At 40.5% G+C, this 27,086-nt stretch overlaps 1 protein-coding gene across 1 annotated transcript in view; it reads right to left on the bottom strand.

Moving 5' to 3' along the window:
* MPPED2 (metallophosphoesterase domain containing 2) overlaps positions 1–27,086 on the bottom strand; it is a 172,732-nt gene that overhangs the window by 120,671 nt on the left and 24,975 nt on the right. Inside the window, exon 3 of the mRNA XM_004263953.4 lies at positions 2,705–2,886. Within this exon, the coding sequence (XP_004264001.1) occupies positions 2,705–2,886 (182 nt within the window). The remainder of the gene's footprint in view (positions 1–2,704; positions 2,887–27,086) is intronic.

Genomic DNA, 27,086 nt, shown 5'->3' with positions numbered 1-27,086 from the left:
AGCCTTTTGGGAACGTAAGGGAGCCTGGGGGATGGTCGGGCTGTTTCCAAGAATCAGGGTGGCCTAGACTAGAGAGATGGAAATCAGTTAGAGGTTCACTGGATCTCAGTGCCTGCTGAATCTGTGAGGAACCATTCTGGTGAGAGTTGAATGCCCTGTTATGGCAAAAGCCCTAGACTGATCTGACCCCTGACTCCACTCTCCTAGGCCACCTGGCAGCTTTTGCTGGAAGCACTCTTTTCAGGGGAGAGGTTCCCAACTGAGCCAAGTGGTAGAGTGTCATCACACCGTCTCTCACCCTCGGAGCACCCTGAGGTTGCCGGGCAGCTACTCTGGGCTTTCCCTATGGGATTCTAAACTTCTCTATCCTTACCCCGCTGCGGGCTCCCTTCAGCCTCGCATCCTGCGTCCCTTGCAGAGACCTCTTCCTCCTGCCTCAGGAGATCAGAGGGGAAATGGGACGAGAAGGAACTGACCTTGCAATCGGACCTCAGCATTTTATTTCTTTACTTTTTATTTCCTTAGTTATGGCACTTTGCCATCTATGGAGTACATTCCCTTATGAAATCTCCCCGTGTTTACGTCCATTCTACTAAACAATTCCTCTGACCTCCTCTTGTTTTTACCCTGTAAATATGTGTTGATGGTTCGTTCGCCACATTCCCCATTCAGTTATTAATGGCCCACAAAAACTTCCTAGCTGCAATCATTTACTGATTAATCTGCACAACAAACCAGAAAGACAGGTGGTATTAATCCTTCGTTCTACAGAGGGAAACCAAGGGGAAAAGCGAGGTTAACTCAGTTGCCCAAGGTCAGTGGCTAAACAAGATTATAACCAGGATCTATCCTGTCTTTTATTTCTGTAAACGCTTCCCACAGGGTTACTCCTTTACAAATCAACGTTGTCAATGCAGCGAGATCATTTCTGTGTTGAGATTCAGCTGTCACAGAACAGTTTAAAACTGTCAAAATTCAACCCCAAATAATTTTGTCTGCTAATAGTTCATAAATACACGTTGCTAAAATGAAGAGATAATAGTACTTGAAAGCAAATTTGACAGATGCAAAAGAGGAGTGAGAAGATCTGGATTATTCGCCCAGCTCTACCACAAGGAGACTCTGAGAAAGTCAGTTAATTTCTCTGTATCTGAGTCATTTGTAAGAATGAGATTATGCTGAATGATATTTAAGATATCTTGCTGTTTTAAGTGAGATGACTGAATACCTACTGAAATATAAAGCTCCAATATCCAACGTCGCCAAGATCGTGGTAAAATTGGTATATTCAGGACACAGCTACAATCCCCTTGGAAAGCAAGATGCCAATGTACAGCAAGAATCATAAACAATTTCATATCCTTTGACTTAGTAATTTAACTCATACAGTACTTTACCCTAAGAAATAAGTCAATGGAAGCAAAAAGACATATACAAATGAAAACGCACATTTCAGTGCTAGCTTCAGAGGAAAAATTGTTATCAATTTAAATGTTCATTTTTTAGAGGGATGTCTTATTAAATAAACATACAGAACAATACAAATGTCATACTGCTATCAAAAAGGATAAATATGGAAGTTATGCAAAATCAATTAAAATCTTATCAACACTATCAAATGAAAACAGACAAAAGAGCAGATATGTATCCTGATGTCAACTTTATAAAAGGTGGATAGATGTGCAAGGTCACAGGAAAACTCAAAATAGTTATGTTATAGTTAGGCTCATTGTTTTTAAAATATTTTCACTGTTTTTAATGAATATTGTTTTCCATTAACACATATATTTTATCACTTAATCAATTATTTAAAAATGTCTCAAACCCTGCTTTAGTTTGATGGAAAAATGAATTTTCAAGTTTCTGCTTAAATCTCCTGAGTAATTTTTGTTGGCTGACACATTATTCATGACATTATTCTTGCGGAGTGATTTTTACTCTTTACTATGTAATTCTTATACTCCTTTCCCTCACCTAAGAGGATTCCGAAAAAGATCTGTCATCTAATCTCGCCTTGTAAGACTTGTAATGACTGCCTTGTAATGCTAATATTTGGCAACTGCCTGACCCAGGAGCCAACATTTTTCCCATAACCCCGAACCGGGTGCCTCTACAGAAACCACAAAGTTGCTATTACCCTCTCCACAGAGTGGAGGGTGGTTTCGTATTCCAAATTTTTGGAGCTTTACAGCAGGACATCTTATCTTTTCAGGGGTCTTAGGATACCCTTCTGGTTCACTTGGGAAAGCTGCCCCCAAGCAGCCCTGTGCTAGGACCCTCCCTTTATATAAGGGCTTTTACATCCTCCTTCATTCCTTAGAAATGGTCTCTTACTAGTAGGTCTTCACTTATAATACCTGGGAAGGATTGCAGAGCCAATGAATTAAAAATATGATTCTACGTCTCATGTGTGCCAATGAATGCCCTCATTAAAGCAGAATGAGTGAGATGAGATTGGTTTCAAAGCTTTCCATCCCTTTGCCCCAGAGCCACTGAGGCCAGGCACTGAAAGGATGCACAGTAAAATTAAATATCTAAAAATTCATCTTTAATTAACAGAATTGGATTAAAGCTAGACACCACCGCATTTCATATGAGAAATGGCTGAGCTAGCTTCCAAGTGCTCTAATTCAATTAGGACGCAGTGAGTGACACTCGGACGGGAAAGGTTAATTGGGGGCGCCAGAACGCAATCATTCCTTACCTAACCAGTCATTAAACTTCTTAACCTCTGAGGGCAGTCCCAGCTCGGTGAAATCGCCTGTGTGGAGAAGGATGTCCCCATAAGGCATCTGGATACCATCTGTTCTGGAGTGTGTGTCTGAGATGCAGACAAACCGCGTGTGGCCCGCTGGTTTTGGAGTGTCATATGGGATGGGGTCGACCCTAAAGTAGACATAACAGATCCCATAACAGTTAAACATATTAGAACCCTCGTAATTGTCATCGCACATACACATTGACTGTTATCCGTGAACACACCCAGACAAACCGATGCAAAGACAGAAGGGCCCATTGTAACAAGGAACACTTCTGGGTGCAAAGGAGACAGCATCTCCCGTCTACAAACCCACTGGGCAAATTCAAAAAGTCTTACTTACCTGGTAGGAAAATTAAAAGGCCAGACTCTCTTACACGTAGAGTCAGAAATAACTCAGGAAATTGAGAGAGTGATTAATGGTGAAGTTTAGGGATATCGAACCCAACTGGGGAAGTAAAGTGATGCTCTTTCCTCTCTCATCAAGCTCCAATTGATCCCACTACTCATTAGGAAATGGATAACTAATTTATTCCTCCTTAAACAAGCATAACTTAAGCAATGAACTAATTTATGAAGAACATTCTGCACATGCTTTGCCAACTGAGATGTGAAGAGTCATAGTACTTGTATTTAATTTCCTTTCTAGAACCATTCAACACCTTTTATCTTCTTGTTTTTGCAGGGAGATTCACAAATCAAATTGTGGGCACTGAAGGTGATGCCGAAGTAACAGGGCTTTTTAAATAAAACACTGGATGTTCCAACAACTCTGTCCAGCTCCTTCTCTACCACCATGAATTATCTGCTGTCCCAGTTACACCTTAGGTTACTTGGAATGCTCCAACGCCTTGGGCAAAGATTCTATTCAGTACAAATAGTAAACCTTTTAATGGGTGTGTATAGATCTACATATGCATTAATATATGTTCAGTTTTAGAGACCTAAGCACTGTGAAATTACCACTAGGGCACAAGAATCAAAAGGCAAAATGATCCACCTGAAGCAAAGAAAGTGAAACAGAACATTCTCATTTAATTGAGTGTAACAAAGTGTGCTAAATAAACTTGGTGAAGAAATGCAAATCTGACTCTTCAAGCATACAGTTTTAATTATTTAAGGGGTTTATAGCAGAGTTAAGGGTGCGTTAACTATATTAACTCTACACTGACAGCTTCCTGTAATTTCTCTGCAGGAAGGTACACTTACGTTGGATTATGGATGAAAAGAAGCAGTTACCAATGCAACGAAAAGGTCGCAAGAGAAGCAAATACACAATGTGGAGATGAGAGTGTAAAACGTTAAATAAGGAACAATATTTCATATCACCGCCCCACCCTGGGTCATTAAAATGCAGCAGAGAACACAGGGAAAGCTCAACGCAAGATTCCCTGTACGTGTTGTCTCTAAAGCCTCTGTTTCATTTTTTGTTCCTTTTTCCACTTTTTAAAAAAGAAACAATCTGTTTGAACAATGGCAGTTTTCGTGAAGGAAATAAAGACATCAGTATATAACCTGGATAGTACTGCCTTTCTTTAATGGTTAATCTTTTAATTTTATCTTTGTCAGAGAAGAAGGAAAGTAAGGAAAAAGAAAGGAGAGCTGGAAGAAGAAAGAAAGGACGGAGGGACTGTGAACTGGTGAACGCAGCAAGTCTCATTGGAAACCCGAAAAGAAAGTTTAACTTCTGCAAAAAAAAAAAAAGGATTTTTCCTGTAAAGGTTAGAAATTAACAATGCTGTTATCATGGAGAAAATTCACTAATCCACTGAGATCTCATGAGTAACCTGGAAACCCTCATGATTATATCCAATGTTGATTTTTTTAATATATATAAGGACTTCCCTGGTGGTCCAGTGGCTAAGAGTCTGCACTCCCAACGCAGGGGGTTCAATCCCTGGTCAGAGAACTAGATCCCACATGCCGCAACTAAGAGTTCATATGCCACAACTAAAAGACCCACATGACGCAACTAAAGATCTCACATGCGGCAATGAAGATCCCGTGTACCGCAACTAAGACCCAGCACAGCCAAATAAATAAATAAAACTAAATAAATATTAAAAATAAAATATATATTAAAATGTTTGTCTGCCTTTCCATTACTGAGACTCTATTATACTCGGTCTCAGTGATTCTAATTGTATCAATTGATATTGCCTATCTTCTTTTCTTTTTTTTGCGGTACGCCGGCCTCTCACCGTTGCCGCCCCTCCCGCTGCGGAGCACAGGCTCCGGACGCGCAGGCCCAGCAGCCATGGCTCACGGGCCCAGCCGCTCCGCGGTATGTGGGATCCTCCCGGACCGGGGCACGAACCCGTGTCCCCTGCATCAGCAGGTGGACTCTCAACCACTGCGCCACCAGGGAAGCCCCTATATTGCCTATCTTCTAAAAGTAGTTTTCCCAGGGAATGAAGAACTGTTCCCTGCCGCAGCAGACTGTGTCACCCTCTGAAAGTGATACGTAATATTCTATTCTTATACCTAAAGTTAAGATACTTGCCAGACTGGGACTGTGCACATGAATACTGAAACCACCAACATCTGAATGAAACCACTGGACTTTATATGAATAAAGTCAATATTTATATATCTTTATTTTCCAGTTCAGTTCTCATCCTGATGGTAAAGCATAGACAATCCCGTTTTTTTCTTTCCACAACTCAGCTAAGCTATGGGCACAACTACTGCATAGAAATCCTTTAGGAGTCCATCTGAATTTATCAGAGGGACATCAGAGTCATCATTTTGAATTTATAAAGCAGAAGGGAGCACAGATATATGCTATGAACCTCTTCAGTTTAGAGAAGTGAATCATCATGTGGTACATGATATGTTTTTTAGCTCTCTGCTGGGAGATCACTTTCTATGACTATTGAAACACCAGTCAAATTTTTGAGCGGCTTCAACATCCTTCCCCATCTTCCTGCCTCCTCCAGAGAAACACTCAAATGTCCAACATCATTAACAGTGAAATAAAGGCCAAGGGATAAAAAAAAAAAAAAAAGAGGGGAGAGGAAGAACGAAGAAAACTGTGTCTTGTCAGCTTTCAGCTGAAATAAAACAATAAGTCAGAGGGACACAGGAGGGCTGAGAGGGCCCACCCGTCAACACCACCAACCTGATGTCATCAAAGAGAAACAATTAGTAGATGTTGGGGAGAGATATGGAGGGTTGACTCAAGGTAGAAGATTAGGGAATTGGGGGATATAAAGATGCAGATACAGAATTTACATACATCCCCTGACCCAGAGACACTGATGTTCTTTGTTACGCACAGGACTAAGTACAGGAAGGCAAGATGGTGCAGCCTGTCAGAGCCACACTGAATAACATGACAAATATCACCTGGGAGGTCATAGGAAGGAAGGCATTTCCACCCAAAGGCATTCAGAGCTGAAAATAAGATATCTAGTAGAGTAGGCAAGTTGCCATGGATATAATGAAAGTTGAGACAACCCTAGGGAAACGACTATTTCCAAATTGGGCATTAGGCAAACGCCTTGAAAAAGGCAAGACAGCCAAACATTTTCCTGTGAAAGCAAGTTTAAGGGAGACCCTGACTGCTATGGGCAGATCTACCTGTTCACATTGTGGGAAGACCCTCCTGCTGCATTTTCCTTCTTAGTTAACAGCCTTACCGCTTATGCTGCTGACTTCTCACATGACCTAACATTTCCCCTAGGGAATCATGTCAAATATCCTAGCAAATGAGTCTCTTACCAAGGCAATCTAACCCCCAGAGCTAGATTCAAATAGCAGACTGAGATTTGCACGTACATCTGAGTACACCCAGGGGAAAACAAGATGACATGGGAAGATGAGAAGAAAACACAGCATCATAAAATCCCAGAGCTGGACAAAACCTTAGGGAGCATCGGGTTCAATTCTTCATATGAAGCTTGAATCTCCTCTATCCCTTCCCTGCCTAGCTGACATAAATTTTCTCTCCAGCGTTTCCAGAGAAGGGGAGCTCCTGAGTCCCCTCTCCTCCCCCAGGGCAGCCCATTCTGGTTATTGATAGCTCTACTTGCTAGAAAGTTTCCGATCCAGAAACTCTGAGAAAGCTGAGCGTGGTCCAAAGAGACTTGGCCTGGAGCCTGAAGACTGAGTAACAATTTGGCCGAGCTATTTGCTTCAGGCAAGTTATTTCATTCTTTTAGCCTCAATTTTCCCCTCATCTGTAAAATGGGAATAATAATGCCTAGTCTATGATATTACTATAAGGATATAAATTGTCAGGCACTAGGATTGGCACACAGCACATGCTCTGAAAGTAAAGATGCAGAATGACGTAAGGGTGGGGGCATGTTTGGCTACAAAGCCAGACAATCTGCTCTGAATCCCACTCCACATTTATTAACAGCGTGACACCAAGCAATGTGCTTAATTCCTGTGCCTTGGTTTCCTTACCCATAAAATGAGTATACAAATAGTACCTGCCATGAGGTACTCATAGGACTGCCACGAGGATGAAAAAGAATAATGTACAAATAGGGTACTCAAGAATAATGTACTTAGAACAGTGCCTGACACACAGCAGACAATAAATGCTAGGGTTTTTGGGTTTTTTTTTTAATTCAGTGGTAGTATTTTTACTACTATTAGTAGTAGTAGTTAGTTTCTCTGACCTCCATCTCTCCTTCTGTTACAAGGAGATAATAACAGCTACCACACGACTTGGTGAAATTAAAGGAGATCACATGAACAACAGCAGCACAGCGCTGGGCACATGATCCAGTCAAGAAAAACATTCACTTCCTTCCTGTCACTTCCTTCTTAATCCTAGTTCTGCACTCTGAAATAGCAAAGGAGAATTCAGTCCCTTTTCCGTTTGACAATTCTTCAAATATTTGAGGACATGTATTACAATCCCCTGAAATCTTCCCTAACCTAGTGGAGCGGCCACATTTTCTTTCATTTTTCCTTGCGTGATAGGATGTCAAGCGTCCCCAGAATCCTAGTGATCTCCTGAATACAATCTGATTGGTCAGAACCGCCCCCCCATCTATAGTGTCAGAATTCATAGGCCATGTGGATTCATGGGCCAGTGAGCTGTTTATCCGAGACAAATGCTAGTACAGGCGATGGAGAACCAACAGAGCTGGACGCCCTGGAGGACTTTCCTAGGGGAGGCCTGAGTTAACATCTTAAATGGTTTTCCAATTAAGTCTCCAGATTTTGTGCCAAGCCTCAAATCTTGTTCTTAAAGCTTGATTGTCAAATGTTTATATATCCCATGACCTATTCAAACAAATAAAACATTCTCATTTATTCCATCTTGACCCATTAGAGTTTTTTACCCATAAAAAACTAATATGATAATATTATTGCTTACACTACGGAATCCTCTTCTGGCCATATTTGATATTTTTTCCAATAACAAATGTACACAGTGTTGCAAGTCCTATTGACAGATCTTCAGAAAAGCTGTAATCGTGTGGTTTGTTATGACATGGATTTCTTCTTTAGGCCGAGAGTGCAGTAAAAGCCTATTGTACACAATTAGCTTATAATTCAGCGTCAGGGTAGACTATAACCCTTACAAAACATTTGAACAGGATTTCTATGTATTTATCATCCCCCATTCCACTTGAAAACCCCAATGTTGTGCTTATGCATTCCACTGACTTTAAAAAGTTTTCGAATGTGACATTAAAGCTTTCATTTTTACCCTGAAAATTCAGATGGCATGAGAGTTAAAATTAGGTTTGTGATGTTACACCATCCTCCGTAGACATAAGAATTCAGTCCCTTCTCCACTTGACTGTTTGATAAAGATATGCAAAACCTGCCAGCAAAACAATGAATAAATAAATACCAGGCTTAAGTTAGTACAGTGACAGAATTTTTAGATTGGAAGGGCTTCAGAGATGATCTAATCCTGTGTTTCTCTTCTTTGAATATCCTCTTCACAGTTTTTACCTTTCTGTGTATACTATTATTTAATTTTTGTTAAGCGTCTTACAGCTTTTACACAATTTTTTTTTAGTTTTGCCCTAAACAGTATCATCTATGAAGTCATGACATGGATACACGTTGTATTTTTCAATGACATGTTAAAAGAAATATGTAAGTACTAAAATTTTTTCAGGTTTGTCCATTCTACAGAATTAGAACTCAAGTTTTCTAACTTCCAATTCACTTCTCTTTCTACCAACTTAATTTTGGAACCTAAAAATATACCTGCACTTGGAGAAAAAGATGATAAAAATTATAAAATGAGAGCAGATCAACCATCTAAACTCTTGTAGCCATTAATATCTAGAGAGACTGCTCAAAATTATTTTTATTTTATTTTATTATTATTTATTTTATTTTATTATTATATTATAATTATAATTATAATTATATAATTATATTATATTATATTATTATATTATTATTTATTTTATTTATTTTATTATATTTATTTATTTTATTAATTGTCAAAACTATCCAAGTTTTAGGGCTCCATACACTGACGCCCTCAATTCTTATGTACATTATCCAGTTGAATGGAGTCTCTTAAAACTTTAAAAACCACATGTTATAGTTCATAGGGAAAATAAGCAATATAAAATTTGATTTTTAGAATATTGGTAAAGATAAAGAGTGTTCCTCATTCTCAGAGATGTCAAGTCAGACTGATTGTGAATGTTTCCAAATACAGGTGTCGTTAGAGGGGCTACTTTAGTTGAGAGACAATCCTCATTAAAAAAAAGCTCTGGTTGTGGTGTCCAGGGCCTTCCTACACCCCAACTACATTGGTCATCAATTAGCTATGTGACCCTGGGCAAGTCACTTTCCCTCCTATAGCCTCTATTCTTCAAGTATGAAAAGAGGGGCAGGACCAAATGATGCCCAGATGACTAGCTGCTTCGTTCCTACACCACTAGGAATCTGTGCAAGACCTCAGAAACAAGTCAGTCTTGCAAGCAGCTTAAAGCATGTTCTTTCTCTTTGCAATTTTACTTTCTGGTCTCCAGACAATGCAAAGGTGAACACAGTCCAGATCCATCCAAATATAATCAGTATTAGCCAGACCTTATATATAAAGACAAGTGAAGCTGCAATTTAGGGCCATAGATGGAGCTCCCAGGTATTTCTAGTGTAAAAGAGAACAAAGAAGCCAGAATCCCAGTTACCACAATAAAACAAAAACTAAAGGATGTGGGATTTAAGTAGTTCCTTCAGAAATGGGGCTGTTCTTGTTTTGCTACAACTCTGAGCTGGTAGAATTCTCCCAATTTACCCATCATGCCCCACAACAGTAACGGTGCTGCAACACGGTAAGGAAGCATAACAGAACCAGATGCATAAATACACTCACATTTGTACCGAGGGCACTGCTTTCCTTTAACTGCTGAACTGCTGTATCAGCACTGTTCTACTACCAACTAATTAGAGCTAACAAAGCCCACTGCACGGAGTGTATCTCGTGTCTCATCTATTTTTTCCTAGTACAAAAGTACAGCACTGACATTCAATGAATATTAAGTGGTAACAATTTAATTCTTCACGCACTGCACGCGATAGGAATTCCTGGTCCTTCTGTTGGTCCCACTGGAGGGGTTTTGGTGTCCGTCAGGCTAGCTACTGTAGGAGCCACTGAAGCCTCTCAGATGGCATATGGTTGGGTCATAAGTATCCCACTGGAGATGTGCTGTCTGGGGTTAAATGTTTCCTATTCTTTTAACCTAACAACCAGGTTAATCGGCTTACACTTCTGGATACTGGCCTTGCATTTGAAAAAAAAAAAGGCACGTGACACTGTACTGAAGGCCTGTCATTCCACAGTCAGTCAGTAAGGTAGTCAGTCAGTAACGATTTCTTAAGCATCTACTTACGTGCCAGGTGCCATGGCAAGTTCTGGAAGACAAAGAAGCAACAAGCGTGTTTCCTTTAAGGATTCTGCAGTTGATCTGTCAGTTCACGACAGGCATACCTCAGAGAGATTGTGGGTTCGATTCCAGACCACCACAATAAAGCAAATATCACAAGAATTTTTTTGGTTTCCCCGTGCATATACAAGTTATGTTTACACTATACTTTATAAAGTGTGCAATAGCATTATATCTAAAAATTTTTTTTAAATGTACATCTTTAATTAAAAAAAATTCGTATTGCTAAAAAATGCTACCATCTGACCTTCAGTGAGTTGTAATCTTTTTGCTTGGTGAAGGGTCCTGCCTCGATGCTGATGGCTGTTGACTGATCACGATAGTGGCTGCTGAAGGCTGGGGTGTGGCTGTGGCAATTTCTTAAAATAAGACAACAATGAAGTTTGTCGCATCTACTGATTCTTCCTTTCACAAATAATGTCTCTGTAGTATGCAATGCTGTTTGATAGCATTTTATCCACAGTAAGACTTCTTTCAAAACTGGAGTCAGTCCTCTCAAACCCTGCCACTGTTTTAATCAGCTAAGTTTATATGATATTCTAAATCCTCTGTTGTCATTTCAACAGTCTTTACAGCATGTTCACCACGAGCAGATTCCTTGTCAATAAACCATTTCCTCTGCTCATCCATAAGAAACAACTCTTCATCCATTAAAGTTTTATCATGAAATTGCAGCAATTCAGTCACATCTTCAGGCTCCACTTCTAATTCTAGTTCTCTTGGTATTTCCTCATATGCAGTTACTTCCTCCACCGAAGTCTTGAACCTCTCAAAGTCATCCATGAAGGTTAGAATCCACTTCTTCTAAACTCTTGTTACTGTTAATATTTTTACCTCTTCTCATGAAACACAAGTGTTCTTAATGGCATCTAGAACAGTGAATCCTTTCCAGAAGGTTTACAATTTACTTTGCCCAAATCCATGACAGGAATCACTATCTGTGGCAGCTACAGCCATACAAAATGTATTTCTTACAATGACTCCTTGATCCACAAACTTGAATGGATGCTGTGTTAGCAGGCATGAAAACAACATGAATCTCGTTGGGCATTTCCATCAGAGCTCTTGGCAGACCAGGTGCATTATCAATGAGCAGTCATATTCTGAAAAGAAGGTTTTGTTTTGTTTTGTTTCCGAGCAGTAGGTCTCAACACTGGGCTTAAAATATTCAGTAAACCATGTTATAAACATATGTGCTATCATCCAAGCTTTGTTGTTCTATTTATAGAGCACAGGGAGAGTAGATTTAGTATAATTCTTAAGGGCCCTAGGATTTTTGGAATGCTAAAGGAGCACTGGCTTCAACTCAAAGTCACCACTTCCATTAGTCCCTACCAAGAGAGTCAGCCTGTCCTTTGAAGGTTGAAGTCAGGCATTGACTTCTCCTCTCTAGCTATGGAAACCCTAGATGGCGTTTCTTCCAATATAAGGCTGTTTCACCTACATTGAAAATCTGTTGTTTAGTGCAGCCACCTTCATTAATTATCTCAGCTAGATCTTCTGGATAACTTGTGGCAGTTTCTGCATCAGCACTTGCTGCTTCACCTTGTATCTTTGTGTTATGGAGACATCTTTTCTTAAGCTTCACGAACCAACTTTTGCTAGCTCCAAACTTTTCTTCTGTGACTTCCTTACCTCTCTCAGCCGTCACAGAATTAAAGAGGGTAAGGCCTTGCTCTGGATTAGGCTTTCGCTTAAAGGAAAGCGAAAGCCTAATCTTGCTGGTTGGATCTTCTATCCAGACCGCTCAGCAATAAGGCTGTTACACTTTCTTATCATTCATGTATTCAGTGGAATAGCACTTTTCAATTCTTTCAAGAATTTTTCTTTGCATTCACAACTTGGCTAAGTGTTTGGTGCAAGAGGCCTAGCTTTCAGCCTATCTTGATTTTCGACATGCCTTCCTCACTAAGCTTAATCACTCCTAGCTTTTTATTTGAAGTGAGAGACGTGCGACTCTTCCTTTTACTTGAACACTTAGAGGCCATTGCAGGGTTACTAACTGTTGTAATTTCAATACTGTTGTGTCTCAGGGAATAGGGAGACCAGAGGAGGAGAGAAAAGGGGAATGGCTGGTTGGTGGAGCAGTCAGAATACACAAAACATTTATCAATTAAGTTCCTTGTCTTATACGGGGCATGGTTTGTGGCGCGCCATAACAATTACAATAGTTACATCAAAGATCACTGATCACAGATCACTATGACAAGTATAATAATAATGAAAAAGTTTGAAACATTGTAAGAATTACCAAAATCTGACACAGAGACACAAAGTCACCAAATGCTGCTGGAAAATTGGTGCCAATAGACTTGCTCAATGCAGGGTTGCCACAAACCACCAATTTGTAAAGAACACAGTATCTGCAAAGCGCAATAAAGTGAAGCACAATAAAACTAGGTATGCCTGTCTTCAACAAATGTTTATTGGCCTGCCTGATTCCTGCTCAGTCATTTAGTTATTTCACAGGCATTTGTTAAGCGCCTTCTCTGAACCATAGATTGTGCTAAGCGCTGGGGAGACAGCTAAAGCCAAGTCCCAGATGGTCTCTGCGATATGTAAACAGGTGATTTATGAAACAATTTGCAAAGTACTATAATCAAGGATGTGCATGGTACTGTGGGGTAAAGGAGAAAATGCCTGGCATTGCTTGAGGGCTAGGAAGGACAGGGGACATTACAGTGGGCATGGAATACAAGGTACAGTGTCAATTTCAAATGCCTGGGACAAAGGATCTTAGGCTCAGAAAGAAGAGGCATGAGAGTGGCCTAAAACTGGAATTTGAATTGGGATTTAAACAAGCACAGGACTTGGAAAGTCAGGCAGAAAAGAAGGGCTGTCCAGGGAACAGTGGGCACTGTGTGCAAACACTGAGCTTACTCAGGGACCTGTGAGTGAAGAAGCATGGCCAGAGCACAGTCGCTGTGTCAATGAGCAGTGGGAGGTTTGAAAGGCTGGTGGCATTGGGGACCACACCACAGAGAGCCAGACTGTGGGACCTGAACCAGTCCTGGAGGCTGTGGGAAACTTCCTCCTCCTTCACTCATTGAAAGGTGCAAGGGGCCACAAAGAAAGCTGGCTTTAGGAAAACTGATGTGGCCCCTGCAGGATGTGAGGGTGATGGGGATGGGGGTGGGGGGGGGCATTAAAGGAAAGGAGGCTGACTTGAAATTAACTGTAAAAATCTAGGCATATGATGATAAAGCCAAGCCCAGTGAAAACAGAAAGGAGAGGATATGAAGGAAAGGCAATAGAAACCTGATGATAGGGCTTCCCTGGTGGCGCAGTGGTTGAGAATGTGCCTGCTAATGCAGGGGACACGGGTTCGAGCCCTGGTCTGGGAGGATCCCACATGCTGCGGAGCAACTAGGCCCGTGAGCCACAACTACTGAGCCTGCGTGTCTGGCGCCTGTGCTCCGCAACAAGAGAGGCCACGATAGTGAGAGGCCCGCGCACCGCGATGAAGAGTGGCCCCCGCTTGCCACAACTAGAGAAAGCCCTCGCACAGAAACGAAGACCCAACACAGCAAAAATAAATAAATAAATTACTAAACTCCTACCCCCAACATCTTCTTTTAAAAAAAAAAAAAAAAAAAAGAAACCTGATGATATTACAAACAGAAACTATCATGAGTATACTGTAAACAAGGACTGGAGAAGTAGTCAAAAATGAACTACAAAATCCTACATGATTACAGCTCCTGTAGCTTCATCCTGTCCCCATTTTTTATCACTAGTCTTATGCTACAGACTAAGTGTCTGTGTCCTGCCCTAAAATTCATATGTTGAAGCCCTAATACGATAGTATTTGGAGGTGGAGCCTTTGGGAGGTAACTAGGTCAAGAGGGTGGAACCCTCATGAATGGAATTAGTGGCCTTATAAAGAGACAGAAGAAAGATGACCTTGACAGAGCAAGAAGGCAGCCATCTACAAGCCAGGAAGGGGGCTCTCACCAGGAACTAAATTGGCTGGCACCTTGATTGTGGGCTTCCCAGCCTCTGGAATCATAAGAAATAAATGTTTGTTGTTTAAGCCACCCAGTGTATAGTATTTGTGATACCAGCTGACTAAGACATCTGGATACTGACATAGAATTTTTTGGCTGAAAATAACGATGGTAATGACGAGGAGCAACAGCAACACTTTTCACTTCAAAGCCAGGTGTGTGATGCCCTTCATCTGGGCAGTGTTCATTTAATCCCTACAGCAGGTAGGCCCTGTCTTTCTCCCATTTTATACACGAGAAACCTGAGACTCAGATTAAGCAGAGGCACAAGGCCAGTAGGTGGCTCTGTCCCAAGCTGACCGCTCAGTGTCTGCTCTGTCATCCGCCAGCTTACAACCTCCTCTTACACAACACAACACACAGAGATATAAGAGCAGATTCTGTCCTAAAATGGGGCACACATTTTTTTAATTAATAATTACAATTACAACCTCAAGAACAAAATATGGGTCATTTTTGAACACTGGATCCACCTGAAAACATGTCTTCAACTGGCTCAGTCCAGTAGAAAGAATGTTAAGAGACATTAAAAAACACAACCATTTACTTTTTAAATGTTGGGGGGATATTCATGAGAAGATGTTGGACCTAACTGATAAAAAGGGGTTTTTTCTTGTATTAAAACTCTGCCAAAGGAAACCAAATTCTATTGTGTTTTCCTACTTCCCAACTCATCAAAGCCAAGTTTTCCAAGTCTTAATGTCTCACAAGTAGCTGTTAATGGAATTCATTATTTAGTTAATTGCGCTTATCAGAAGTGCAGGTAACTTCATATTTGCATGGCTAATGGGCCTTCTTTAAAGTGTGTAGCCAGATGTTGGGTTTTAATGGTCCTTAATGTTTTTTCCAACTTTGGGTTGAGTTTATTGACTTACTTTCAAAATATCAGTTGTCCCTAAGGCAGAAAGACCATTTTTAGCTACATATGGGACATCACGTAAGTCCATTTCAAGACAACTGCTTATTTGTAAGGCAACTTAACATGATGCCAACATCTAAAGACCTTTCAAAACTAATCCAATACAATAATTTTCAGACTCAATATATGTTACTCTGGAGACTGATTGGTGACAATGAGAGAACTTTTTTACCTTACATCTTTATCTTCTGCTGAAATAGCTCATCTACTATTCAACCATAGAAATTACATAGTTCCCACACAATGGTAGAATCAATAGAGGACTACCTCCCTCTCCGGCAGTGAGTACTTACTACCTTGGGTAGAGTATTTCACAGTTTACATTTCCCCATGGTTATCTCAGGGTTGGTGTATCCAAGGTACAGACGTGGTGGGTAACTTGCCCATGATCACCCGGCTAGTACGTGGTAGAGAAAACATTAAAATCTAGGTCTGACTGCATATCCAGTAGTCGATTTACTTTGAATAATAACAAAGAGAAATGCCCTCTCCCATGTTACAACTTCAGCTTAGCACTGACCAACCTCTGCCCAGGTTTCCCTGTTGAGTGACATTGGCAAGGTCTACCAATAGGTGTGACTAGCAATTAGTCCTTCACCCCAAGCTTCTGAGTTAGCCATTTTAATCATTTAGTCCAGGGTCAGCAAGCTGTAGCCCAAAGGCAAAATCCAGCCCAGTGCATGTTTTTAGAAAGAAAGTTTTACTGGAACACAATTATATTATTTGTTTAAATATTATTATGGCTGCTTTTGAGCTACAACAGCAGAGTTTCACAGTTATGACAGATGCCATATGGCCTGCAAAGCCTAAAATATTTACTATCTGGACCTTAACAGGAAAGTCTGTCCACTCCTGATTTTGTCACTCAACATTTATTAAGCAACAACTACATGACACTTTATTACTACTAATAATACCTGAAATTTAGTAGTATCTACTATGTGCCAGGGGCTTTTCCTGTATTATTACATTTAATCCCCTCAAGATCTTTCTCTGCAGGATGCATGTGTGTGTACACACACACACCTGCCAAGCATGTGAACTTTTTTGTATTCCTTCCAAATTTTATTCAAGGTCACACAAGTAAGCTTGGTACTTTGGATTCAGAGCCTATCTAAACCACGAGCTTCTGTCCTTTGCTATGGAATACTGTTTCTCAAAGGTACAGGGAAAAATTTAAGACTGGAGTGAGCATCCTTTTCATGGAATGATAAAGCCTCCAGGCATTATCTGATCCCACAGGGATATAGGCCTTAGTCTGTGGGCTATTATACAACTTTGTAACTTGTAGATAAGTGAAGGCAATGCAAATAATTCTTATCTACAGATGCAAATAAATTCTGTCCAGTGGATGTTCAATTGACTCCCCCCCTCCAGTTTTGCATCCATTTGTGAATTCATTTCAACATTCTTTTATTCCATATAAATTTGTGGTCCTCCTATAAATCTGTTATAACAAATTTCTTGGTTCCCTTGTTTATTAATGAGGTATATAAAAATTTTAACAAGTATTCATTTTATATCTGGGTGAGAGTCAGAATTTTTAAGAATTATTCTTTTACAAGGGTTGTCATTTTTACCAGCTTGAACCTCACATTTTTGCTGGGGAGGGCATACATACCAAACTGTAATTGATGTGACCATAAATCACATATATCTATGTAGGTCCGGGAGTCATTTATGTCACTTAGAAAATCAACAAGGCATGGGTTTAGGCCATGGCTCTGTCTCTGCCTAGCTTTGAGACCCTGGACAAGTTACTAAATTTCTCAAAGCCTCAGGTGTCTCATCTGTAAACTGGGGATAATAATATTAGTTGCCTCATAAAGTTGACACGAAGATTAAATGACAGTTGCTTATAAAGGGACTGGTGCATATGAAGTGCTCATTAAGCGTTAGCCATCATTATTGAGAGTCTTCCAAGAAAAGGACTGATGGAAGGAATTAGTTCTATTTGGGGATGGGGAGGTCTTCACAAAGTGGGTATATTTTATCTGCGTCTTGAAGGGGCAGTAGGAGATCACCAAGCAGAGAGCTACGGTAATGTCATTCAACATAAAAGGAACACTATATTAAAAAAGAGAGAGAGAGAGGTAGGAAGGTGAGGAAGTGAGTCAGAGGGCTGAATTTACAGGAAGGTAATTCCCTGGTAGACACTGCATTTCTAAGGTGACCTAAACTTTCCTAAAATTGTTAAAGCTTGTACCTCTCTACTTCACAGTGGTGTAAGGATTGCTAAGTCGGAATGCATTATCCAGATTCCAGTTTTCACAAAATCTGGACAACGAATCATCATGACTACAGTTATGACTACTCACCCAGTCCAGGTACCCATCAGGAACAAGTGGTTATTTTATTCCAAACTTTATAAAAACAACAAAAGGTACTAACCAAGACTGACTGAGCCCAAAGTACAGGCCACATTGTACAGAGGCCAAACTTTATACAACGTACTTTTAACAGTTAGCTTACATTCAGTGCAAACACACACACACACACACACACACACACACAATCTCCTAAACACCCAAGGAGATAACACACAAATCCAATTACACCGTAGTCCTTATCCTGGCCAGATCCAATTTCTTTCAGCACCTGGTTATATGTCATTTCTACATTCTTTTATTGGTCTCATGATAGTTCACATATAAAATCACCCTGTTCTATTTCAAATCAGTGACTTTCCTGGATACGTTGGATAGGGAATCAACTTCAGCTAATTCTCAGGTCTGTGTCAACATTCGCAAAAGTTTACGAGAAAGTCTCCCTCCACCTTGTTTTCGTAATACTGTCTGCTCCTTTTCACGCCTGCAGATACCCATTCAAATGCTAAACTGTAGAGGGCGGTTATCTGAGGTGTGCATTCCGCAAAACTGCCTATTGTAGTGCCCTACCGGTCTGCTAAGACTGAGGCATGTCAGCTATCTCTTTCTGCTAGAGCAATGATGGATAAGATGAAAAGGAAGTTGGGCCACTTTAGTTTTCTGGAAAAAAGATAACTTCCTCAAAAAACCTTCGCCTTTTAAAAAAAGAAGGAAAAAAAAAAACCTTACAGGTACTGCCTGTGCCCTATCAGATACCATCCCACCCCCAATCTCTGGAGGTTCTGCTGTGATTGTTTCAAGCTCTCTTCCTCATGAAGAGGTGACCACGTGATCACTGCCGTCTATAAAGGCTGAAGTGAGTGTGGACTTAGCTAAAGGGCATTGCAATAATTTTTCTCTTCCACGTCAGAAAGTTAGCCTTGCAAATTCTCTGGCTCACTGCCTGTTTTTAAATCATCTTTTAGGGAGGGGTGGCCAAGGGGGCATGTTAAGTTCCAACCAGTCCCCTTCTCACTCCCATATCAATTGCTTTTGAAAATAACAACAATAGCAATAATAATAATTAAAAGATGTAGTCCCGATCAAGCCTTCAGATTTGCTTTCCAGGCAGTGCTAAAGACTTGATATTTTAATAGGCAATGCCTCCAAATGCCTGTTGTAGGAACGCAGTCTTGGCTGACAGATTAAACTTGATTAAGGTTGGAGCTGGCACTGTTGTGTACAGACGTGATTCCTGTTGGAATCTAGGGTGAGTGGTAGCCTGAGAAAGTCACTGAGAACATTTATAACCCCCAACTACAAATCCGTTCCTGATTCCAAAGAAATTACTGTGTCTTTCCCACCCATGTTGTAGCATGTCACCATACTGGCAAACACAGTAAGAATCATGAACCCATCTCAATAAGGGCAGCGGGACTGGAAATATAATTTCTCTTTGTCCTGTAGCAAACATTTAAGAGTCAGGACAAACAAAGAGTAATTAAAATGTTTGCTACGGGACCTGCAGCCGGGCAGGGATTTGAGAATAGCCAGGAATTTTGATGTGAGTTTGCCAAAGCAAAACTTCTCTGAGTGCGCCTGGCAATTTAGCGCATAGATAATTTTTATAAATTGGTCTGAGGGGGTATGGACCAATTTGCACATATCTACACCTGATGCGTCCACAGCTTGCCAGGCTGAAGAAATGGGCTGTTTTCTTCTTTTTCTCACTCTCAAGTGAAAGAGTAAACTTGGCCAGGTCTGTCAGGGAGTTCCCTAATAACCAAAGGCCCAGCCCTCACTGGGGAAAATATGCAATAAGGCTTCCCACAGTGTCCAGTTCGGGGCTGGCTTTGTCTTGATAAGAGGTCACAAGGCAGGCGAATCGGTGAATAATGCTGCTGGGTTTCTGGATTAAAGCCTTTTTTCACAGGAGACTGAGTATAACTTACTCAACTTGTTCTCTGCAAAATGAACTCCTGTGGGAAGTTCCAGTTACAACCTAAACTCAAGTCAACTACTTTGCCCCTTCTGATCTGCTTACTGTTCCCTTCATCTTTAACTTGTATGTTGGTACAGCCCTTCACACTTTTTCCAAAAGCTGCTTCATGTATAATCTGATTTCATCCTCACCTTGTAGGTAAAAAAGACAGTATTATTATTGTCATTGGGGCCTAAGATCCAGACAGGTTGAGGGACTTGCTCACGACCACTGTTAGCAGCAGAACTGGCTCCAGGTTCCATGATTCCCAACTCCCAGTAACAAAAATAATGGCTCCCATCAGTGAATGCCAGGCATTGGGTCCTGTGCCTGAATTTTATGAATATTACTTCCTCTATTCCTTGCAAGAACCCTATAAGGTGGGTATTATTAATCCCATTTTACAAATAAGAAATACTGGGTTAATGAGGATAAGTGATCCCCCCAAGGTCAGAGATGCCATAAATGGTGAAGCCTCAATTACAAGAGGTGTCTGTCCAACTCCTGGCTTATTCACTATTACACTGCCTCCCAGTCCAGTACTTTTTTTCTATACAAATCCAATGTTAAATTGAAGAAATACAAGTTTTCTCTAGATCTGAAGATTTCAAATATTAGGTATAACTTTTAAACACCTAATAAGCATCTGAAATTCGAGTTTCGTCCACTTGGTTATTGTCCAACAGAAAATACCCTGAAAACCATAAAGTGCTATCTGTCATCAGGTGTTCTGACTGGTCTAAATATCATTCACATCCATCTCTTAGTTCATTTAAAAGAAAAACAAGTAGTTGAATATAAATTTCTGCATGAAATTTACTAGAATCGCTCATAATACTTTATGAGCATAATAAGTTCTCGGGACAAACAGCATGGATCCAAATCCCAAATATACAAACGGACAATCTCTGGAACGTGGGCAAGTTATTGAATCTCATACTTCAGCTTTTCCACATTTACATTAGGGGTAAAAATACCTCATAGAGATGTTGTGAGGAAGTAATGAGAACGCACTGAGTATGGTGTGAAGGACCAATAATGATCATAATTAGTATTGTTTTGTCATTATTTCTGTCTCTACAGAAATTTCTCAGGATAGCCCTAATTTCACTAGGATGACAAAACCCAATAGTCTGCTTAATGAATTATTCCAACTTTCTCTTCTATATGGATAATAAATCAGCCTGCACCCTAAATGCGAAAGAACATACCAGTTTGTGACTCATAATTCAACCCTATCTCTTAAAATTATTATTCATCTAATACTATTAAAACTGCCAAGTCTTCTAGGTCATCTCAGTACTTGTGTCAAGTAGGTGTTATTTTACACAAAGTGATGTGTTAATTCAGTCAAGTAAGAGTCACCTGAGAAACCAGAATCACAAAGGACAAGCAAATTTCCCTGATCCAGAAAGGCAAGTTTCCCCCAAATATGTGAAATTATTATTCTGCTGTTAAAAAAGCCTTTATCCTCCTAATTGGAAAATATATGCTTACTAAAGTCACAAATAACTAACATCAACAAAATTAAGAATATGTGCATACAAAGCAAAGAAAGATGAACCCAGCTTCATTTACCTAAGAATTGCTACTAGTAACATTTTGGTCTCTTTCCATTTCATATTTTCACTATGTTTTTTTTTTTTTTTTTTTTTTTTTTTTTTTTTTTGCCGTACGCGGGGCTCTCACTGTTGTGGCCTCTCCCGTTGCGGAGCACAGGCTCCGGACGCGCAGGCTCAGCGGCCATGGCTCACGGGCCCAGCCGCTCCGCGGCACGTGGGATCTTCCCGCACCAGGGCATGAACCCATGTCCCCTGCATCGGCGGCAGTCGGACTCTCAACCACTGCGCCACCAGGGAAGCCCTCACTATGCATTTTTAAAACATAATTGGGATCATTCTGCATTCAAAATGTTATATTCGGGGATTTGGGGGCTCCACTTCAATCATTATAACATCAGCATTTTCAGTGTTACTGCAGACCCTTTATAAACGTTTTCACTGGCTGCAGGATATTTCATGGGTTAGTTTTGCCGTAATTTTCTTAGCCGTTTCCCATTGCTGAACTCCCCCTAAAGGCTTTTAAGCTGTCAAGCCCAGACAAGATTTCTAGACACACAGCCCTAACACTGGGGCTGCCTGTGGTCATGAACTGGGCCATTTGGGGCACTAGCTATATAACTTCTCGCCATAAGTGAGAAACACCGTGAATCGTACTCTTCAAATGCCAACAGACCAGGAGTTCAGTGATGTGTGAACCTCAAATGCCAATAGTTCTGGGGGAAAAAAATGACAGCAACTCCTCTAAGATAAATAAAATCATGTTCTGGACAGTCCTGGCCACCCACGGCGAGCCCAGGGACGAGCACAAACACCTCCCACCTGTGCGTTGCCTGCTCCAATGCAAACACAGGGCACATATGTATCTCCTTTCCTCTTCTTCCCCTACACAGTTTATTTCCAAAAATCACTGTTCCATCACCACTCAACACCATTTGCCGCCAACTGCACCATCAAACCTACTTTATAAAGTAAACTACCACGTTCCTTATATTGTCTTTCAGAAAAAAAAAAAGAGAGAGAGAAGCAGAAAGGCAAGGCTTATGTAGTAAAAAAACAATGTAGGTCTTGCTTAGAGGTCAGAAAACACAATCATCAGGGCTCACTCACTACCTCCATGCTCACCCATGACCATCATCTTAAGATCCAATATTCAGTGCCATGCCTTTCAAATTTGGGAAGGATGGTGTGGTCTCAAGAAACAACTCGTGAGTTACATTTGCGTTTCCTACAGTTAAAAAACAAACCAACACCTATTTTTGTCTGAAGCATTTAAAGGTTAAGCAAAGAGAAGACAGCATTTCTTCCTGTAGATTTCTAGGCACGGCAGCTGGAATTTTGAACATCTTCATTGTTCCTGTTAAAAACAAGATCGAGACACAGGAAAGAAAGTACTTCAAGTTGAAAGTCAGGATAGCCTTGTGAAAAAGAATGGGCTTTGTAATAAGAAGAGCTGGGTTTGAATCCCGATTCAAGCCTCATGAAGGAAGGATACATAACCACTTCAAAGGGTTCTTTGAGTGTTAACTATGGTATCTACAGCTCCAAGGGCCATCTCTGGCACAGGTCTGTCTTACATTGTAAGGATTTCAGTATTACTGACAAGAAAAGCCTTTACAGCAAGGAGGAAGCTGTCAGGTAGATTACACTGACCATTTTATGACCATAAATAATCAGAAACATAAATCAAAGACTTAGAGATTAAGAAATTGAGGACTACTGTGCCTTCTTTTTAACCTTATGAGGCAAACTAAGAACGAGAGAGAAAAAGCACACCCTTCTCAGACTTCTTGGCATGTCTTGGGGCACCTTAACTAACATAGGGTCCTCCAGGCATTTTGTGAATTTCCCAACAAATACACAGCAAGGTTCCCTGTCCCCAAGCCAGGTCTCTCCCCAGAGCTACGGCAGCTGCATGCTCACCACTCAGCTCAGTCCCAGGCCAGGCTTCTGGGCTAACCTTGACCAACCCTGACCATAGATGGCATCCAGAAAATCCTAATCCATTCCTCAAGCATCTCAGGGACAAGCCACTTGGGCATCTCCCTCTGCTTTGCTTTCCACTTCAGTTCTAGGAAATGAGCTTCTCCTCCTTCCTGCCATAAGCCTTTATAACCTACAATTCCAGGGAACGCAATCCATTTGCCCTCACTCTGTTCCTTTAAGGCTGGGTTCCTATTTTAAAATTTCTTCCCCCGAACTCAAGATTATCCACTAGAGATTTGCCACCTCCTGCCACACCTTTGGGCTAGAAGATGCCGCACTTCTGCCTTCCCTTAAGCCTGGTCTCCCTTGCATTCGTGCACTAGTATACACTCCTCAGAGTAACAGGCCCTCTCGTCCTTTCTAGACCTGCAGCTCACACCAACCCCAAAGCAGAGAGTCTCCGGGACTCCACAGCAATGCTGGACTGAACGATCTGGCCTCCTCCACCATCTTCCTCAATGCCATTGTGTACGACAGCAGAATTATCATCACCCATTTAACTCATTCCAGAGGACAAACCATTCTCACTCAACTGCATATTTCTTTTTTTCACTCTGGAATTTTCTTATTCTGCTCCATAGGAATGACGTGAGTCCAGGTCCTCTGACTTGGTCATTTGGCCATAACTCAAGTCACTTGGGAGCCCCATCACTCCAAACACCATCTCAGTATTGTCACTCTCTGGCTTGTGTGACATCTGAAGATATACTTGATTTACAGATGTTTTGGCAGTTTGGGGGACCTATACTACATCTTACAGATAAGAAAACAAGGCTGGAGAGACTTGTCCAGCGTCAAAGCGTGAGTCAGCAGCCATTCTGAAACTAGAGGCTTTCTCAGGCCACTGATATATTCTTAGATGAGTGTGTCTAAGAACCAGTGAAAGAAATAAAACCTTGACACACTTCTCTGGAATCTCAAATTCTTCATTTCACTCAGTAAAAGGCCCAGTCTCCACATCTTTATTTCATACTTCCATATCAATGTGTTCTTTGAGGAAATCTCTGTCTTCCAAAGGCCCCCAAATGTACTTAGAGGTAGAGAAAATCTTTTCCTTCTTAAATGCTTATACTCAGTTTTGGGTGTTTAGCTGAATGGGTTAACAGTCTTGAGCATTCCTTCTGTTATTACATGACTTGTGAGTGTAATGTTTCCATTTGTACCTCTCTTTGCATTATCTTCCAATCCACGTAGTGTTTGAGTGGAAAGTCCAGGAATACAAGGAATTCTGAGTAACTTCAGACTAAAATCTTAGAACGCTTGAGACGCAAGGATCCTTGAAGACCATCTGCTCTAACCAGTATTATTTCCATATTACAGATGAAGCCTACATCACTTGAGTCTCAATCCAATATGATTTTCTCCATGGATTCCCCCAGCCTCCTAATAATGAATTCCTCCACACTTGTGTTTCTATCTGAGAGAAAAAGTCATCCTAGGTCATGCTTCTCTACAGAGCCTCAATCAGTGGAACTATTCCAAAAATATGTTTGTGGATCGGGATTGTATTTACTTCATGCTTCTTCATGAAGAAGAAAACAGTCAAAATCCAAGTCTTTAATCTGTGGGTCTATCGCTGCCTCCTTGACAGAGTGGCATGATGCATAGACTCAGGTAAACATGTTTCACTGACCAGCTGTGAAACCCAGGCCACTCTGGGCAGCTTCTTTTAGCCTTGGTTTTCTTATCTGCAAAATGAGAATAACACCACCTACTTCCGAGGGTTATATTAAGAATTAAATAAAATAATGTATTAAGGCAGTTAGCACTTACTGGGTAGACAATACGCACTCAAAAGAAGGTAGCCATTATTTATTATTATTATTATTATAATCTCTGTGGATTTTGTCTTGTTCTGTCTGGTTTGCTCATTTTAACTGGTTTCCTTGGTCTACCGTAGACTGTCTGCCCTGAAGCCCAGAAGATCTAAGATGCCCTGAAGGAGAGGGGAAAAGGGTTCCCTAAAAAGAGTGTTTAACCAAGCAAAATAAGACAACAAAATGAAGAGAAAGCCATCAAATGGAAGATAATCAAAATAATGAGGGTTAGTTTTATACTCTAGGCTATGACAAATTTTGATTCAAGACCGATACAGATCATTAGTGTGCATTACATTGAATTATTTTCCCCCATAATAAATTTATGAGATTATCATTTCAATTTGTTAAACAGTCCCAGACTCAAGCAGTTTGCTTGCCTGGGACATAGCATGAATTCAATAAATACTTGAATTAGTGAATGAATAAAAGCATGACCATGTCAAATAAGCAAGTACATATCAAAACTCTGAGACCATGGTATTCGCCATTCTCTTTATAAGGTTAAGTGAGTTTTAGAATATTTCTGTCTTAACTAGAGGTATCAGTATGAACTTTTTGTTGGAGACAATGTATAATCAAAATATAAGAATTCAAATATATTTTTGGAAATTTATATGTATTTTCACTTATTCGTGACTCTTGATAGCTCAAAGCAGCTATTATGTCAAGACAAATTATTAGCTTTCACAATTGTATAATAAACAGAGCTATAATTCATGTTCATTTGGAAGTGTTCTTCCCTAGTTATGAGATTTAACATACATATATAGCCAGCTAGTCTATTACGATTGTTAGTTTCCTTTGAAAAAAATGGCTACTTGTTAAGTAACCAATCAGTAACCATCTCTAATCAGCCATCTTGGTCACCTAAACAGAATGTGCAATTATTTTAGTCTGTAAGCTGATAGATCATATTTCCCATTTGCATAGGATCATTTGGATCAGCTCTCCAATAGACAGTCTAGTACCTTTGTAGACAAGTATAAGGCTGCCGTAGTACTATGTATATAAAAACTCTTCAGGCAACCAAAGAAGACATTTAGCCTGGTAACTCTAAAGTGCCCTGTGGCCAGAGTGAGAAAGTCAAAAGTAAAAACTCACTGATGAATTTTATTCCTTGGACACCTTAAGGATTTCACAAGGAAGGTATGAATGAATATGTATGAAGATGATATCTGTAACTGGAAAACAGAATTCTTTCCTTATATATCCATGAATTGGCTCCAAAGACAACCGCTAAAGAAATAGTTTCAGAATCATACTGAGCAATGTAGGTATTGCAGGAATAGATGAAAATGACACCAAACAGAATAAACACACACACACACACACACACACACACACACACACACACATGTATGCATGTATGCATTTTTTTACTATTTTATTTATTCTGGGGAATTTATGAAAAAGAAAACTCTGTGTCCGTAGTTTACAGTCATACTTCAAGCCCCAAAGTCTTTTTCAGACTAGATTTTGGAGTCATTCTTTCCCTTTCTTCCAAGGCTGGAGTTAAGCTATTTCCATGGAAGAGCTGTCTTCCTTACAAGTATTTTGTGAACTGCCTCCCCTCCTTTTCCTCTTTCTTTTGTTTCTGTCCTTCTTTCTTCCCTCCCTCCTTCCTTGTTAACTTTCTTCTTCCTTTTTTTTTTTTTTTTTCTAGCTGGGAACACACCAAAATTTGAACAGAAAAAAATGAAAGCATAAAAATGCTTTACATGGGCTCCCCTGGTGGCGCAGTGGTTGGGAGTCCGCCTGCTGATGCAGGGGACACAGGTTCGTGCCCCGGTCCGGGAGGATCCCACAAGCCGCGGAGCGGCTGGGCCCGTGAGCCACGGCCACTGGGCCTGCGCGTCCGGAGCCTGTG

The sequence above is a fragment of the Orcinus orca genome, chromosome 8 (genome assembly GCF_937001465.1).
Source record: "Orcinus orca chromosome 8, mOrcOrc1.1, whole genome shotgun sequence".
In the NCBI taxonomy this organism is placed as follows: Eukaryota; Metazoa; Chordata; class Mammalia; order Artiodactyla; family Delphinidae; genus Orcinus; species Orcinus orca.
Note: the sequence above shows the minus strand (reverse complement) of the source record. Positions and strands in the feature narration are given on the sequence as shown.